General features: G+C 37.3%; 1 protein-coding gene across 6 annotated transcripts in view; it reads right to left on the bottom strand.

The window, feature by feature from the left end:
* The window catches only part of TFAM (transcription factor A, mitochondrial), a 93,355-nt gene that overhangs the window by 63,161 nt on the left and 12,803 nt on the right, over window positions 1-17,391 (bottom strand). The window contains exon 7 of one of the 6 annotated variants that reach the window (XM_001503382.5): window positions 13,094-16,770. The exons of the other annotated variants lie outside the window; for them this stretch is intronic. Within the exon in view, the coding sequence (XP_001503432.1) occupies window positions 16,624-16,770 (147 nt within the window). The 3' untranslated portion in view covers window positions 13,094-16,623. Of the gene's footprint in view, window positions 1-13,093; window positions 16,771-17,391 lie in introns of those variants that run through there. 6 annotated transcript variants of the gene reach the window in all.

Genomic DNA, 17,391 nt, shown 5'->3' with positions numbered 1-17,391 from the left:
TAGAGTTCATGTGCACAATACATGAGTATTGTAACATCATTGTTTTGTCATTTATCTTTATTTCATCATTAGTTTTCTTTCGCCATTTATTTTTCATTTATTTCTTTTGTTATTTTTAGATGTGATTCAGGAAAAACAGAAGTGCAAATACATGTGCAACATTTATACATTTTCCTATACCACTGGTTTATTATTCTTTTCATCAGCTCTGTGATATTTCTCAAACCCATCAATAGTCACAGTTTCATTTGCAATTTAAAAAGTTCAAATTACTCAGTAAACTTTCCCAATTTATATTTTATTCAGGAAAGAACAATGTAACCTTTATTATATACTAGATGGGTGAGAACTTGAGCACTGCATTTTCACAAAATTTTGTTCTGAGACACGTTTCCTGACATGTAGTGCTTACTGTATAAGGTACTGTTCTAAATGCTTTATAAATATTACTAATTTAATCTTCAAACAAGACTATCAGGTAGGTGCTCTTCTCACTACTCCATGTTGACTCTCAATATTGCTGTCAAAGTTAGACTTCTGACCCTAATTGAAATCCATCTTGAATTGAAATCTCCCTGTACTATCTAATTCCAAGAGCAAGGGGTCTCAAAATCCAAATGCTCTGTGGCCTCCCCAGGGCTCTCAGAAGACAGAGTTTTTCCTACACATCGTACTGCTCCAGGTCAGTCCCCACAACTGTATAGTGTCTTGACAGTTCCTGACGGAACTGGAGTCCTTCCTTGCACCCTGCCCTTCTTGACATGTTGCCCAGCCTTTGCCCTACAAACCCTCTCTTGGGTGTTGGTCTACCCTAGCCTCTGCCTGGCTTCCTGAGGCATTACTGTTGCTTCCACTTGTTTTTATTTTACCTATCATCTGCATTCCCTCTGAATACTGTACATCTTGACTTCACCCCACTCTTCACCCCATGGATGGGACCTCCTAGAGACTGTTGTCTACTTGATTTCTTCCAGAGTTCAGGAGGCCCTTTAAATGCTGACAGTAACCCCCCAACTGGCCCACTTCTGACTTTCTATCTCCATTTCTTGGGTCTGGGTGCTTAACACATGTAGTATAGAATCTACCTAAGCTATGACACTTTTGTGTCAAAGGTGGACATTCGTCTGATTTAGAAATGATAAAGGCTCTGAGAAACTAGATCTTAGTGATGTGACTGAAAGCATAAAGCTCTCATGTTATACAAAGAAGAAGTTGAAATGTAACAGAAGTCCCAGAGGAAGGTTAACACCCTCCCCCAACACCTCCTGCTTCAGAGTTATGTCCTATTCTGGTTCATACCTGGTCTACGTTTTCAGTTTATGTGAAGAATCATCTATTGAGAGCCTGTAGAATTTTGTTCCCTGAGATAATGGTAGTGTACTTCAAGTTGGGCAGCTCAACACATCCATACAACTATGCTAAATTTACTTTCCCTCAAACTTACTTTTCCTCTTAAGTCTGGCATTCTGATTGTAAGGAAGAAGAGTGAGTGCTTAGCTTTAGAGAATCCTGCCTCATATTCGAGACCCTGCATTATCACTGGAGCTGGTTCAACAAATGGCTGTATGAGCGTTCCTCAATTCCACAGTATTCATAACCTGCTGGTTTTGTCTCAAAAACACTGAATCAACCTCTTTGAAAGGAAAGGTTTCTGTTTTTGTTTCAGACAGGGTACCCTCCCAGAAGTCCCTAAAATGGTTTAACACGTTTACTGAGGGATCTCATTGACCCAAATAGACTCTAATGTGAAAAGTCTTCCGTTTCAAGTCTACTTTCATTCTTTCTTTTCTTCAACATTTACTAGTGCTGAGTATACGCGAGGCAAAATTCTATGTACAACAGAAAACAAAACAAAGATTTCTGTCCTCAAGGAGTTAAGATCCTAATGGCAATAAATACTAAACATAATGAGTAAATTACATAGTATCTAGAATGTGTTAAGGTCTATCAAATAAAGAAAAAGCAGAGTGGGCAGAAGAGATGGGAGTATGAAGATAGCGATACAAGTCTCCATTTTAAAGGGTATTCGTTGACTTAAAGGAAGGAAGCGAGAGTCATGCCCCAGAAGTGGGTGCACGGCCCGGTGGGGGAGAGGTGGGTGGAATGAGGTGAGTTAGGGGTAGACTAGAAAAGGAGCGCAGATAGCAGGATGGGGGTGAATCTACAGCAGCCCTATCAGCTTTGATTCAAAAATAAGAGACAGATTTTTACTGGCTTGAGTAGGGATTTATTTTTCTGCATATTTCTAATAAAATTTTACTTTTTAACATTTATAAAAACTTGGGACTATTTTTATTGACTTTATTGATGTATAATTTAAACTGTACCATTCAATGAATTTTGGTAAATGGTTACATCTGTGAACTCACCACAACACTCAAGCTACAGAACATTCCCACCATCCCTAAGAGTTTTCTCATAACCCTTTGCAGTCCATCCCTCCCTCCACTGCCAGCCCCAGTCAACTACCAGTCTGCTTTTTGTCATTGCAGATCAGTTTGCATTTTCCAGGATTTTTATATAAATGGAATCATACAGTATATACTCTTATATGTCTGGCTTTTTTCAGCATGATGCTTTTCAAATTCATCCATGCTAATGTATATATAAGTATTTCATTCCTTTTTAGTGCTGCACATTCCATTGTATAAATATACCATATTCATTTTATCATTTCACCTGTTGATGGAAATTTTGTTTTTTTCTCTCAAAACAGTAATATATTAATGTTGCTTTCATTAATTGTGTTCCAATAGTTATTATAACGATCTCACAATCCAGAAATTTTATGTACTTAAAGCCTGTGGACACAGGAAATTTTAAAAGTTCAATCCAAATTTATATACATATTTTCGCTTCAGAGAATTATTACAGGATAATAAATAAAAGACATTTAAGCATGAAAATATATTACATTAGTAGGATAACATTCTACGGCGGGAGTGGAATGGAAAGGAATGATGGGAAATTTCCCAGTGATCGGAAGTTTTGTTATATGTTACACTATTTACAGCCCATTATATATATTTAAAGAAGTGATGTGACGTTTATCTTTTTAAGTCAATATTTACAATATGCTAGAAATTTAATACTTTTCAACTCTTCAAACTTACAAAATTTTACATATCAATTTCTAAATGTGAATGTGAAAATTAAAGGAAAAAAGTTTCAAAGTGTGAGTACCCCTTCTCTCAGGTCCCATCCTACAGGCTGCTCTTTAATTGGTCTGGGGCGGGCAGGAATGTCATGATTTTTAAAGTTCCCCAGGTGATCCTAATGTGCAGCCAAAGTTGAGAACAGCTAGTCTAAAAATAGTAGACTCAATAGAATGACACCGGACAAGGAGTAGAAAAAATGAAAGCTGCATTGTTTACCATTTGCCTAAGAGTTAGCCATCCGGCAAGTAATTGTTTGCAAGGTTTGTAAAAATATCAAATCAACAGTCCTTACAAACTTAAGCACAAAAATGTTAACTGATAACCATGGCTGATGACTATGGTGCCTTCCAATGATAAAATGCCATTGTTCGTAAGGCACTATGCCAACCATTCTAAGTAAATGGAATTATCTCCACCGTAGATAGTGCCAGGCCTGCAACATTAAATCACAGGGAGGTAGGGTGACAAAGAAAAACTCCAGCAGGGAGTAATTACTTATTGACTGGCAACTGCCCCTGGCCTCATCCACTGGCCTTTTTTCACAGCAGTATTTCTTTTTGTTTGCTGTCCAAAATTTCATCGGCAATTGGATTTTGTGTTCTACTTCCCTATTTCTCCTCTATTCTCTTTTTGCGCCTTAGCTATTTTTTTCCTGCTCTTGTTTTTTGTTATGGTTTACAGTAGTGTTCAAAGATGGGGCTAGGATCTGAGCTCAAGGCTAAATTCCATAATTAACTAGCCATGTGACCTAGTAAAATAATGTAAGATGAGGGTCACTGCTGCCCTGTATAGTGGGGGGAATAGTAGCCTCCAGAAGGACATGGAGGGTCCCACGAATATTACCTTACCTGACAAAAGATGTGACTAAGTTAAGGGTCTTGAGAGGAGGACTTTATCCTGCATTATCTGAGCGGAATTTAGATGCAATCACACATGTGCTTCTGAGAGAAAGGCCGAGGGGGTTGAGACACATACACAGGAAAGAAGGTGATGAGAAGACAAAGCAGAGAGAGATATAGCCATCACACACCAAGGAATGGTGACAGCCACCAGAAGCTGGAAAGAGCAAAGAACAGATTCTCCCCTAGAGCCTTTGGAGGGATTGCGGCCCTGCTGAACCTGTGATTTCAGACTTCTTGCCTCCAGCACTATTAAGAGTAAATTTCTGTTGTTTCAAGTCGCCAAGTTTGTGGTAATTTGTTACAGCAGCCACAAGAACTAATAACACTCTGGTTTCCTCCCAATAAGATAAGGAATGTACAAGTGCTTTGTAAACAGAAATGCTATATAAATATAGGCTCTCCTTACTGGTCACTTTCCATGGGGACTATCCTGCCCATTGCACGTTTAGCAGCATCCCTGTCCTCCATCCACTGAATGCCAGTCGTGACAATAAAAACGTCTCCAAAGGCCAAATGCTCTGAGGGACAAAACTGCCAGCCCTCGCCTTACCCCAACCAGGTCAAGAACCACTTATTTAGAGGATGATCACACAGGACTGGCCAAAGATCTATCTGGCATGGCTCTACTACTGGTAGATAACCCCCAATCTCCATTCACACATTAAAATCTGTTCTAGACCTAGAGAGAAGACATATCTTGTAGTAGCCTGCTAATTCATCATTAAATTGGACTTTTTGATAGTTTCATCAGTGTTCCTCAAATTATGACCAATATTCAATTTGCAGCAGAATCATCTGAGCTTCTTGTTGACCTACTGAGAGACCCAGGAATTAGCATTTCACGTTTTGCAGATGATTCTTATTTTAATTTGTTAGTTAAAGACTGGTTTTGATGAGCTTCAGACTCCAGGTGGATGATGTTCTTTAGTCTACACTCTTGGTTCTGGAATCTGATCCTGGTTTACCCAACAAAGTCCTTCACACTTGCTGTCAGTTGAACACTTGATTTTAGATGGTACAGCCTAGCCTCTGCCTATACTGACATCTCAGATCCTACATCCTCACTCACAGTGCTGATGTACACCTGTCTGTCCCCAGTAGTACAGATCTCCTTGGGTGCACATATAAGACTCTGTGTTGAGAATTTAGCTAAACTACTCCATGATATTGCTGCCTCAACATCCATTTTGTGTGGCCAAGTGGCCTGTAGTGGCCTGGAACTGACACTAGCCCCTCCCTCAAGTACTTGCTCTGGTAACAGCCCAGAGTCACAAGTAAATGTAAGTTCCTGATGCGACCCCCCAACACCCTTGTAATAAGCACTCTCTCCCACCTCCCAGGGCCTTCCCCTTGTGCACCCCTTAGATAAGATCCCTTAAGAAGCTTACCAACATCTAGCTCTTTTTGGTTTGAGTTGGCCAATCTGACCTTAGCCTGGAACTTCAAAACACTCCACCCGAGGACCCTAATAAAAGCATTTGCCCCGGGTCCTGCCACTCTCTCTCTGCCTGCATGGCCCCTGTAGGCATGCTATGTATCTTCTCCAGGACATGTGAGCAATAAACTTCTCTATTTCACCTTCTCTTGTGATCTTTTGTTGAACTCTGGCTCACGGTCTGATACCCCAGGGGTTCTACTTAACAAATGTTAATTTAATAAAGTCACAACACTGTATTTATCTCTGTACAAATGAACCCTTAACTCTATCCAATGTAGCAACTCTCTTGACCCTCCTAGCTTCAACACTTTTGTGCATGTGCCTACATTCTAAATCTTGGCCTTGTCCTGCCTCTTTAACCCCAGAAACAAAGTCCTACAGGGGCCAGAAATCCACAGATCTAGGCAGAGAAGTGGTCAAGTTGAAGGAAATCAGCTCCTTCTTCAACATTCTCCATTTTGGTTGCCCAAAGAAACTTGGGAATAGGGGCCGGCCCTGTAGCTGAGTGGTTAAGTTTGCACACTCTGCTTCAGCGGCCCAGGCTTTCCCTGGTTCAAATCCTGGGCGCAGACATGGCACCGTTCATCAAGCCATGCTGAGGTGGCATCCCACAGAGCACAAACAGAAGGACCCACAACTGGAATACACAACTATGTACTGGGGAGCTTTGGGGAGAAGAAGAAAAGAAAAAAAAAAGATTGGTGACAGATGTTAGCTCAGGTGCCAATCTTTAAAATAAAACAACTTAGGAATAACCTTTTATATCTTTCTTTACCTTACTTCTCACACTCCATCAATTTTCAAGTCCTGTGGATTTGACCTCTTAAACACCTCTTGAATCAACCTAATTCTTGCCATCTCCAACATAAGGGCTTTGAATGTGCTGTTTCCTCTGCCTTTCCACAACTACAGAAGATTAACTGCATAGTGGCCACTTCACTCTTAGGTTAACCCACAACCACCCTTCAAAATTATGTCAAGGACAAATTTATATATCTGCCAAATTCAAGTTAATATGAAGATGCCATTGATGACACAGAATAACGGAAATTAATATCAAGGGCCGACCCGGCAGTGCAGTGGTTAAGTTTGTGTGCTCTGCTTCAGTGGCCCAGGGTTCAGTGGTTCAGATTGCACGCATGGACCTATGCATGACTTATCAAGCCATGCTGTGGTAGGCGTCCCACGTATAAAATAGAGGAAGATGCGGACAGATGGTAGCTCAGGGCCAGTCTTCCTCAGCAAAAAGAGGAGGATTGGCAGTAGATGTCAGCTCAGGGCTAATCTTCCTCAAAAACAAAGTAAGAAATTAATATAAAAAAGCACCAAATTCAACGCAATCCCTATCAGAATTTCAGTTGGCTTCTTTGCAGAAATTGACAAGCTGATCCTAAAATTCATATGGAAATGCAAGAGATCCATGACAGCCAAAACAATCTTAAAAAAACAGAACAAACTTGGAGAACTCACACTTCCCTGTTACAAAATTTAATACAAAGCTACAGTCATCAAGACGGTGTGGTACTGGCATAGAGATGCACATATATATCAATCTAATAGAATTGAAACTTCAAAAATAAACCTAAATATCTGTGGTCAATTGACTTTTCACAAGGGTATCAAGACAATTCAACAGGGAAAGAACAGTCTTTTCAACAAACGGTGCTAGGACAATACATACTTACATGGGAGAGGATGACACTGGACCACTACCTCACGCCATACACAAACATTAATTCAAAATGGCTTATAGATCTAAATGTAAGAGCTAAACTATAAAACACTGAGAAGAAAACAGAGGGAATAAATCTTCATGCATTTAGATTTGGCAATTTTTTCTTAGATTTGATACCAAAAGCATAAGCAATGAAAGAAAAAATAAACTGGACGTCATCAAAATTAAAACTTTCATACTGTGAATAATACCATCAATGAAGTGAAAAGACAACCCCCAAAATGGGAGAAAATATTTGCAATTCACGTATCTTATAAGGGACTTATATCTAGACTATATAAAGAACTCTTGAAACTGTATCATAAAAAGATAAACAACCCAATTTTAAACAGGGCAAAAGATCTGAAGAGACATTTCTCTAAAGATGATATACGGGGGCTGGCCCTGTGGCCAAGTGGTTAACTTCATGTGCTCCATTTCAGTGGCCCAGGGTTTCGCTGGTTTGGATCCTGGGTGCGGACGTGGCACCGCTCATCAGGCCATGCTGAGGTGGCGTCCCACATAGCACAGCCAGAGGGACCTACAACTAGAATATACAACTATGTACTGGGGGGACTTTGGGGAGAAGAAAAGAAAAAAAAAAGACTGGCAACAGATGTTAGCTCAGGTGCCAACCTTAAAAAATAAAAAAAGAAGAGATACAAATAGCCAATAAGCACATGAAAAAACGCTCAATATCATTAGCCATTATGTAAATACAGGTCAAAATCACAATAAGATACTGCTTCACACCCACTAGGATGGAGATAATAAAAAAGACATACAATAACAAGTGTTCTATAGAGAACAGGTTGGTGATTGCCAGAGGTGGGGGTAGGGAGTAGCCAAAATGAGTGAAGGTGGGCAAAAAAGGAGAAACTTCCACTTATAAAATAAATAAGACCTGGGGATGTAATGTGCAGTGTGGTGACTATAGCTAATAATACTGTATTGGTATTTGACAGTTGCTAAGGGAGTACATCACAAAAGTTCTTATAAAAAAATTTTTGTAACTATGTGTGGTGATGGATGTTAACTAGGCTTGTGGTAATCGCTTTGCAATATACAGTTATCAAATCATTATGTTGTATATACCTGAAACTAATAGAATGTTATATGTCAATTTTATGAGAATTAAAAAAAAAAATAAGTGTTAGCAAAGATGTGGAGAAATCAGAACACTCACACATTGCTGGTGGAAATGTAAAGTGGTGCAACCACATTGGATATCAATGTGGTAGTTCCTCAAAGGGTTAAAGATAGTGAACATACGTCCCAGCATTTCCTAGGTATATACTCAAGAAAAAACAAAAACAAACATCGACACAAAAACTTGTACACAAATGTGACAGCATTGTTAGTTATAATAGCCCAAAGTGTTACTCATAATAGCATATATGTTCATCTGTTGATAAATGGATAAACAAAATGTGGTATATCTATGCAAGGGAATATTATTTGGCCATAGGAATGAAGTATTTATACATGCCTCGACATGGATGAATTTTGAAAATACTTTGCTAAGTGAAAGAAGCCAGTCACAAGACTACGTATTGTAGGCTACTACATATTGAAGTAGGCTTTCTGAAATTTTATCTTTCAGATTTCAAAATGATAGGGTAACTAAGAGTGAGGGCTCTGGAGTCAAAGTATCTAAATTCAAATTGTGGCTCTGCCACTAGAAAGTTACTTAACATCTGGTTACTCAGTTTCTCATCTGCAAAAATGGAAATGGTAGCACCTACCTCATGAGGTGGCAGTGAGGACTACATTAAGTAAATTCATGTAGAGTGCTTATAGTACCTGTAACACAGTAAGCACTCAACAATTAACTAAAATGGAAGACTGAATACAATGGTTGAGAGTCAGATCAAATAGGATGTGAATCCTGGCCAACCCCTTAAGAGCTCCAGGACCCTGAAGTTCCGTTCGTGGTATTTTTTCTTTCCTAAAAAGATCTGTAAATACTTCAGTTCTCCACTTAAAACATATTTAAATAATACATAGAAATAAAAACATCAGTCAGAAGGGTAGCAGAAGAAAAGCAAGTCTCGCTTCCTGCCCTCCCTTCGCTATTTCCACTTCTTAGGCTCCACCCACCCCACTGTTCAGGTTTCAGCTGCTATGAGGATTACACCTATAACTCTACATATCATTGTACCTCCATAATTTTATTTATATGTAATATCTCCATAAAAGATGAAAATTTTAATCACTTACAGTAACACTACTCCTTCCCCCAATTTTTCTTATACTTTTAGTTCTTCCATTGCTCTATAACTTTAAATAAAACAAATTTTTCTCTTGACCAACCAAATTTAGAAAATATCTCCACTTCCTTCCAAATTATTTGCATATTTTTACTTTTGTAGTTTGTTTCTCTAGGAATTTATCCATTTCATTCAATTTGTTGGCATAAAATTGCTCGTATTTCTTTAAAATTCTTTTATTTCTGTACAGTCGGAAAATGCCCTCTTTAATTTCAGATTCTAGTAATTTGAATCTTTTTTTCGCCCCAGGCCAATCTAACTAAAAGATTTTGTTCAGTTCAGTTCAAATAACCAACTTTTGGTTTCATCCACTTCTATTACTGTTCTTTTATCTATCTTGTTAATTTCTATTCTAGTACTTATTTCATTCCATCCTCTTGCTCTGGGCTTAGTTTGCTCTTCTTTTTCTGCTGTCTTAAGATAAAAGGCTAGCAATTTTGTTGACTTGCAATCTTCTTTTATAATGTAGGCAGTGGCAGCTGTACAGACCTCTCCGGCCACTGCTTTAGCTGTATCCCATTGTTTCAGTATGTTGTCTTCACTCTCAATCATCTCAATATATTTTCTTTTTTTGGTACCATTTTGTAATTTATTTTTTCTATTGAGGTAACATTGGTTTATAACATTATATAAATTTCAGGTGTACATCATTATATCTTGATTTCTGTATAGACTACGTCATGTTTTCCACCACTCTAACCTCTGTATCTATGTGTTTGTTGTTGCTGTTTTTATCTTCCACTTATGAGTGAATCATAAGGTATTTCACTTTCTCTGACTTATTTTCCTTAGTATAACACCCTCAAGGTCCATCCATGTTGTCACAAATGGCAAGATTTCATCTTTTTTGTGGCTGAGTAGTATTCCACTGTGTATGCATACCACATCTTCTTTATCCATTCATGCATTGACGGGCACTTAGGTTGTTTCTAAGGTTTGGCTATTGTGAATAATGCTGCAGTGAACGCAGGGGTCCAAATATCTTTTCAACTTAGTGTTTTTGTGTTCTTTGAATAAATACCCAGAAGTAAAACAGCTGGATCATACAACAGTTCTATTCTTAGTTCTGAGGAATCCCCACACTGTTTCTCAAGTGGCTGCACTAGTTTACATTCCCACCAGCAGCGTATGAGGGTTGCCTCTTCTCCACATCCTCTCCAACACTTGCTATTTCTTGTCCTATTTATTACAGCCATTCTAATGGGCACGAGGTGCTATCTCATTGTATTTTCTATTTCTCTTTGACATGTTCTTTAGAAATGTGATGTTTAAATTCCACATATTCGTGAATTTCCCAAATTTCCTTGTTACTTTTTCATTGTGATTATTCTGCATGAATTTAATCTTTGTAAATTTTTCGAGGCTTGTTTTATAACCTAACATATGGCCTATCCTGAAATGTTCCATGTGCTCTTAAAAAGAAATCAAGTACGTCTGGCCACACATGGGATAAAGGGAAAAAAGTCCTCGGTCAGCTTGATTCCACGCTTCAAGCAGCATTAGGCCTAACGGCAGAGTTTAAATAAGGAATTCAACACCCAGGGAGGCAGCATTTCTTTCAGAGGAAACACATTTTACTACATGTGTTAAAAGCAGCCTGAGGTTAGCCAGAAATAGCCCTCACCAATCTTTTTCTTACATCACAGCATACAAAAAATGCTAATATTCACAAGGTATAATGGAGTAAACAAAGAAGCTACTTACGGAGCTCTGGCTCTTTCAGGCAATAGCCCAACTACACCAACAGGTGAGAGGAATACATACCCAAACACACTCCTAACTAGAGTGACCATGTGGCCCAGGTTGCCTGTTTTCCAGGCATAACTATTAACAGTCTCCACTTTTTCAAAAACCTTCCAGCTCGGATAACTATGATTACCCTATCTATAACCCACTCACTACAGGTCACTACCACCAGGTTGGGAAGCTCTGAGCTACAGCACTATCCCACTAAGAGGATCTCAACCCTAGCTGCACATCATTCCACTGAGAGAACCTTTAAAATACACCAGTGCCCCGTCTTGCCCTCCAGATTCTGGCCTAGGTATCTGCATGTTTAAAGCTCTAGGGTTGATTCCGTTGCGCAAGGGTTGAGACACAGCACCTAGTTTAAACAGAGCACACCACGTAGTAGCGTATCACTCTACTTTCCTCACCTTAAGCAAAATACTAACTGGGGAGAAACAAATGAACTCTCTTTAGTCGGTCCATTTGTACTTACCCCTCTCCCGCCCCACCAATCCCAATTTCTCTCCAACCACCTCAAGGGTTAATCTTTGTTACCAGCCCCCACTGCTCAGAACTGGCGAGACTTCCATGCTTCTACTTACATCACCTTACGTGGTTTGCTCATATCGGCACCAATGAGCATGTTGCCCTACCTATCTTCCAAAACCACCTATAAATTGCTGCTTTACTGATGGTACTATTTCTTGTTTTCTAACGTTGCTATTATTTCTCTACTCATTTTGCATCTTTTTAGTCACTTTAATGAAACTCTGGAAGAGTAAAAGAGACAAGGGCTTTGTCTCACCATTTTTAAATCTTTTTTTCATCGCTTGGTTTTTATAAAGAGCAAAGGCTAGTTCTAATTATTTTGTTCATGTACATTTTCTTCTTCTTACCACTCAGCAGCAAACTGAATCAACGATCAATTTCCATTTTCCATAAAAAATAGATCCCTTCTGAATCCAAGATAACACTGTCAATAATAGTATTGGCTAAGAGTTGTGACATGTCTCACCATCCATTCAAATAGTCATTCAGACTTATTACAACAGATAAGTAGGAGCTTTGCAAATGTAAAAACTGAGGGTGAGGGGATAGCTTTGGAGAAATATCCGGAATTATTTAAGTCTAAGTAGTATTTGACATTAAACTTACATAAATTCAGATGTTATTAATGTCAAAATTAGAAGAAAACTTCTATACTTTTAACAAATTTCCACTATCCCATCTAGGTCATCTAATAGTCAAGGTATAAATTCCAGCCTGCAAAAACTATTCGCATCTGTAAGTATCTATCATCAGTAAAATTCTTGTTAACCATTAGTTCCACAACTACTGAGGACCTGTTCTGACTGTTGACTGAGTAAAAAAATCCAAAATTGAGTAAAATGGTCATAATACTTTCAGAATTTCTAAATGATTAATAAACACACTTGGACCTCTCCTCTCATCACTTAACCCTATCCAAGATTTAAAGTACAAAATTTCAGTTAAAAAAAAGTAATTTAAGAACCTTTGCGGGGGTATAACCAAATCAAGTTTTTTAAGGTGAAGGCTGGTAGGTGGCAGCCTATATAGTAAAAGGTCACTGTGTCAAAACTGTACCCCCTCCTTCTTCCCCTATCTTATACATGATTTGTTGGGAAGGAGGAATGAAACTGGATAAGCTTTAAATTAATACAGGCAAAAAAGAATAAATTCAAATATTTTCTTGCAAGTCACATATGTAATCAGAAACCATTATGTAAGGGTGATTTAAAAGTTAGGGTGATTTAAAAATGTTTAGCTTACTTAAAATTCTTGTTTAGGATCAATTTTAAGTATTTAGCCCCTTAGCCTGGAAATGTACTAGAAAACAGTTGTCTATGAAATATAATCAATGATTTAATGAATTACCAAAAGTACTTTATTTGTGAACAATGTGAGAGACTGATGATACTAGCTTTGTATAGTTTTACTTTCTGTTTGGAAAGTTTTACAAATTCAAAGTAATAAATATGTTCATTTTCTTATGCTTTCCACAGGTTCAATTTAAAAGACTATTACTGCTTTAAAATTTCAAGAAACATAACATAGGTCTGTGCTTACAACATTTTCAAATTTGTCTGTAAGAGTATGGTGCTATGAAGAGAAGAAGGAAGAGTGGCTGTGAGGAGAGGAAAGAAAGGAGAAAAAATTCTTACAATAAATATTGACAAAATTAAGAAAAATAATGGATACTATCATAACCACATAAAAACTTCTTGCTGCTTTAGCACAACCTGGTGGTGATTAATTTTAGGTACAGTAAATGTCAAGAAAAAATAAAATTTTCTAGTTACTTTAAACCCACTTACAGCAATATCATTTTAATTGAGAAATTCAAATATACACATTCAGAGCAACTGTAAAAAAAAAATGCCTTGTAAAAAAATGGCATTTCCAAAAAAAGAGCCAAAAGTCATAGCAAAATTACATGATTACAGTAGGCTCAAATTTGCACGCAATTTCCTTTAGGTAAACATTAGAAAGTAAAATAATCACACAACCCTCTGTCCTGTCATCAAATTATTTCAAAAAATCTAATATTGGTATTCCAATCAACAAAAGTATAAAAGTCTTTTCATGACTAACTGATCAGAACAGCATAAATACTATTTTGTTTCATTCCTTCAGCATCTTTCCTTCTAGCACTCTTCTTTAGCTCCTACAGCAATTACTTCATTGGGTCAACTTAAAATACGTCTAAAAAGTAAGGCTTTATATGAGTTGCCACTGGTTAATGATACAAGTTCTTATTCTTTATAAAAGAAAATCTGTGTTAAATATTGCTAAACTGGATGGCATTTGTTATCCAGCATACCAGTCTTCAAGATGGACTGAGGTTTATTAAGAAAGGCATGGAATCAGATTATCCTAATATTTAAAGTATTAACAATGACATTCTTTTAGAAACAAAGAAAACCAAATAAAATTTGATATTACCATAAAATGGTTTTGCTCCACCTCTTTTCTGTTTTACTTGTTTCCCCTATATTAAGTTGTAAATACTTGAGAACTTACTAGACACTCAACTTTCCAAAATATTTGGGAAGATATGACTTGAAGGTGTACAGTATAAAATAGGTAGTGAAATGCTAAAAGAACTCAGAAGATGGTAATTGCAAAGATGTGTTTTATACTGCATTTGTCCTGCAGGTTATTTATTTACATAACTCATTTCTCTACCTTACTCATTCTATTCTATAATATTCATTATAAACACTGACTCCCATGTGCTCCCTGGGCTCCTCTGAAGCACAGTACACAGTAAATGATTTGAGTGATGACATTCTCCATTCTCTCAAGGATGGTACATAATCAGTACCATTCTAGATGCCACAGGGAATTACCACTTATTTCTCACCTGGAAACCCAAGATTGTGATAGACTCTAGCACACGTCTTCCCCAAACCCTCTTCCTAAAAATAGCCCAGCCTCAGATCCATATATTTATTTTACTATCGGCAGACTTTGTCCTGTATTCATAACCACAGGAGAAAGTTGTTTGAAAACACCCAACTTTATATATTTAAATCTTATTCTTCCTCTTAAGTTATATTTTTCTCTTCAGTCCCTACCTTAGCCAAGTTCAGAATATAACAAGTTATTTTTTTTTGTGACTTTTTACTTATTTTCTAACCACAGACAAGAAAAACTTTCAGTTTTTCTGGAGATCTGGAATCTACAATTTCTAAATATTTTGCATAATACAAAGTACATATAAATTTTGAACTATCCTATTCCCAGGAACTGATGATGAAAGAGAAATTATTTTGCTCAAAAATGTAGTGTGGGTTTTGAAAACCTTTGCTTGACTCTCCTAAGAGGATAATCAAATGCTAAAAGATGGTAAGGTTTTTGTGAAATGCGCTAAGTGGAAAACTCTTAAGGTTCATTTTACCCAGCCATAGCGAATAATTTGAGAGATCTCATTTCACACTATATGAATCTTTTTTATTACACTGCCACGTAATTTGAAACTAAAGATTGTTTCTCCTTGCTAACACTGTGTAGCAAGTTTGTTTAGCTTCTTTAGTGATTTGACCTCTTTCCTCTTAAGACAAGGGTGACAAAGATTCTAAAATAACAAACTCTAAAACAGTTAAAAAACCATCCCAACACATGAGTATGTTGGAACACTAGTTATGCTACACTGTACTGTAGACCATGGTTGGTGAACTTTTTCTGCAAAGGGTCAGACAGCAAACATTTTCAGCTTTGCAGGCTACACTCTCTGCAGCAATAACTCAACTCTGCCATTGTAGCACAAAAGCAGCCATAAACAATAAGTAAAAGAATGAGTATGGCTGTGTTCCAATAAAACTTTATTTATGCACACAGAATTTCATATTCATTTTCATGTGTCTTAAAATATCCTTTTTTTTTTTTTAACCCTTTAAAATCATAGACACAATTCTTAGCTCACAGGCCATGAAAAGCAGGTAGTGGCTGGATTTGGCCCATGGGCCAGAGTTGGCGGTCCCTTACACAGGCTTTTATCTATTATGCAAAATGTTTAAAAATTACAGATTCCAAGTCCAGAGGCTTTGGAGACTTTTGCTTTTTAGATCTCTCATTTTAAAAGAGACAAGTTCTCTACTTTCTGGACAAATATACTCACAGGAGAGAGAGAAAATAATTCAGAATACAAATCCTTACGTAAAAAAAGAAAAGTTGTAAAATGAATGTTTCACCCTACAACATATAATTAGGCAACATTTTAAATTTCTATTCTATGCAATATAAAACAATATGCATAGATTCGGTACATAATTTCTTAGTTTTCACTTTAGGAAAAAAAACAATGAGGAATAGGTTTATAAACCTCTCCATCGCTTTTATAAAAAGTTGCAACTGAAACCGGCAATCCCTTGCATGCACAACCATCCACCGTGAACATATGAGTTATACCTAGGAATTGGAATTTACCTAGATGAGTTCTGAGTGCTCTTTAAAAAATGCACAGTTATATCGTAGAACACTACAGCTTCTACAATTTGGGTACTTTTGAACAGGAAACTCCTGCCTCCATAATATAAGGAAACAAGAACACTCTTTCCATAGTCATCAAGTATAAAAAAACTTAACAGTCTGGTGTGCCTTTATCAAAGGTAAAATAATTCACAGCTACATTTCATGTACTATTTTGATGCTCAGTAGTTCCTAAACACAATATAAATTTCACATGAACTTTCACCTGTCTGGGTTTCCCAAAGCAAGATACTAATACAAAATGTACTGAACTGGCAGAAGTCCATGGGCTAAAGAAAAAGAAATTAAAATATAAAATGTTTACCAACTTTATCCTTTCTAATTTTACAGCACCTTCACGTATTGGGACCTAATTGGTTTCTCATGTCTATCTACTGTGAACATAACTCAATCTTCTATTTTAACACTCCTCAGTGCCATCTTTTGCTTGGTGCTTCACTTTGCGACGTATAAGATCATTTCGTCCAACTTCAATCATTTGTTCTTCCCAAGATTTCATTTCATTATAATAACGAATTTTGTCATCATTAGCAAGTTGAATATATACCTGAGAAAAAGTATAATTGTTAAAATGATTTCTTTACAAGAGTCTTTGCAATTAATTTCTGGACTACTTCTATCTATACTCTAGAAATTACCTTACTATTCTACAACTATAAAGGGGTATTGGAGAAGGAATGTTTTTATGAGATAAAAGTTAGGTGATAGAGGTGTAAGAGATAAAGATTTTGCAGGTACTAGTGAAGCTGTTAGAATTTCAGGGCTTGGGATGTGGAAAGCAGTAGACGCAGAGTATGACTGTCATTGGATACAGTGGACACCCTAAGTTATGAGTGCCATCATTTTTTTTTTTGTTTTGTTTTGGTTTTGTGAGGAAGATAGGCCCTGAGCTAACACCCACTGTCAGTCTTCCTCTTTTTGCTTGAGGAAGTTGTCACTGAGCTAACATCTGTGCCAATCTTTCTCTATTTTATGCAGGATGCTGCCACACCATGGCTTGACGAGTGATGCTAGGTCCGAACCTGGGATCTGAATCTGCAAACCCCGGGCCAGTGAAGCAGAGCATGCGAATTTAACCACTACACCACCAGGACAGCCCCAACATCGTTTTTGAATACCAATTTTATTTGCAGTCCAAAACTACCAAAAGAAAAAAGCCAAATTGGTT

Source organism: Equus caballus, chromosome 1 (assembly GCF_041296265.1).
Source record: "Equus caballus isolate H_3958 breed thoroughbred chromosome 1, TB-T2T, whole genome shotgun sequence".
NCBI classification, from domain to species: domain Eukaryota; kingdom Metazoa; phylum Chordata; class Mammalia; order Perissodactyla; family Equidae; genus Equus; species Equus caballus.
The sequence above is the reverse complement of the archived record's forward strand: the minus strand, read 5'-3'. Positions and strand labels throughout refer to the sequence as shown.